This window comes from Octodon degus, unplaced genomic scaffold (genome assembly GCF_000260255.1).
Source record: "Octodon degus isolate 3935 unplaced genomic scaffold, OctDeg1.0 scaffold00162, whole genome shotgun sequence".
Taxonomy (NCBI): domain Eukaryota; kingdom Metazoa; phylum Chordata; class Mammalia; order Rodentia; family Octodontidae; genus Octodon; species Octodon degus.
This window is the reverse complement of record NW_004524738.1, coordinates 170,104-171,948: the sequence shown is the minus strand read 5'-3', so window position 1 is coordinate 171,948 and position 1,845 is coordinate 170,104. Positions and strand designations below refer to the sequence as shown.

The following is a 1,845-nucleotide window of genomic DNA, read 5'->3' as shown; positions in this document are numbered from 1 at the left end:
AGGCAGAGCATCCAGGGCAGTCTGGTGCAAGAGCGAGAGGGTGGCAGTCCCCTGGGGTGTGTGACCCCTGTCATTTCCATTGTCTTCTGACATCAGATCCTGACCGTGATTCTATGACTCTCCATGATTGACAAGTCATGTCCTATTGTCCAACTTCCCTGCCATAATCACCCAACTCAGTAGGGAATTACCCCAGAGAATGCGAAGACCACAGCTCAGGCGCCACTGGTGCTTTTCTTTTCCCATATCTACACCTCCCAGAATGCCCAGTCAGGGGCACCTGGAGTTCTGCAGTCACTGTTGGCATATATAAGTCTATTGATTTTGTCTTCTGTGACTCTGGACCCCCACAAGATCCACAGATAGTTGCCTCTGAGGATGAAGATGTCATGCTTCCTGTATATTTATTCCGGGTGTCAGGCCCTGAAAAGGAGGGTTAGAAACCACAAGAAGGAACAAGAATGAGAGAACTGTCATAATTTGGATGCTTTACACCCTATATTTGTTATGCCCACCTAATTCCACTGCGGTATTGCAGTATATAACCAACAGAAAATGCAATAAGATAGTGTCAGCATTCTCAAAAGTAAGGACTGATGTTGACATAAACTCTGAAGTTCTTCACCTTGGGAACATGGTCACTGTCACTGAATATTTACTCAGGTCTGGGACTGGCCTTTTATTTTTCCATAATTGCTCATTAGACAGGGAAGAGTCAAGGGAGTCAAGGGAGTGGGTTTTCTCCAACCCCCTCTTCATTTGGTCCAAAGCCCAGTATCTTCTCCTCAGAACCAATGCCCCACTCAGATCTGTACCGCAGCCCTCCAAGCTTCTCTGGGCAGACTGGCACAGAAAGGAGGCTTCTTGTTTACCACATCCCGTCTGTTCCTTCTGAGCATCTCCCTTCCTCTTGTGGGAAGCCAGGCATCCTTGGTTCCATTAGAGAAGGTTTGGGAGGTTCTGTCACATGTAAAGCCTCTCGTCGTAGCCTAGACTCTGAGGGGGAAGCAGCTGGCCCTGAGCAGCTGAGGGGTTTTTGTTATGGTCTGTATCTCTGTGTGAATGGAAAATTGTACCCCTGCTGACAGTAATAGGTTGCAGCATCTTCAGCCTCCACACTGGAGATTGAGAGGGAGTAAGAGGTGCCAGAGCCACTTCCACTGAAGCGAGCTGGGACTCCTGAGGCCAGGTTGGATGTTCCATAAATCAGGAGCTTTGGAGAGGCTCCCGGCTTTTGTTGATACCAGTGCAAGTAACTGCTGCTTATGCTGGAGCTGGCTGTGCAGGTGATGGTGACCTTCTGCCCCTGGGAAGCAGCTACGGACGCTGGAGCCTGGGTGAGCACAATGTCTCCATTGGATGCTATGGTCATGGGGGAGGGATGGAAAGAGAACTTAGTACAAATAGGCATGCAAGATTGTCCGCAAATCACCCAATATATAAAAGCAATAACCAAAAACCTGTCCTAATCTCAACTTCTATGGCTAGAAGGACATTCAGTTTTGAGGTTCGCTTCTTTTTACCTGTGACACTGAGCATCAGGAAGGTGAGAATTTGAGCCTGAAAATCCATTATGCTTTCTGAGCTCTGCCTCAGGCTCAACAGGTGTCTGAAAATCCCCCCTTAAATAGAACTCTGAACATTTTTTGTGGTTTCTGAATGAGCGATATGCAAATCAGCAGGATGTAGGCACTCTCTGGCTTATGCATCCATGCGATAATTCAGCTTTTTTTAAATAAAAATTAGAAATTGCTATGGGAGAGGGAGGGATGTGCTCAGTCTTCTTCGCTGATGTGATACACAGTCATGGTTTTCGATCATTATATAAATAATTTGGTGACAATG

The 1,845-nt window shown here is 46.9% G+C and overlaps 1 gene segment (V, D, J or C); it reads right to left on the bottom strand.

Moving 5' to 3' along the window:
* Positions 1-1,039: 1,039 nt before the first annotated feature.
* On the bottom strand, positions 1,040-1,372 carry LOC101586727. The segment is given in 1 exon segment: positions 1,040-1,372. A coding segment is annotated over 1 exon segment (333 nt).
* Between the last annotated feature and the right edge of the window lie 473 nt (positions 1,373-1,845).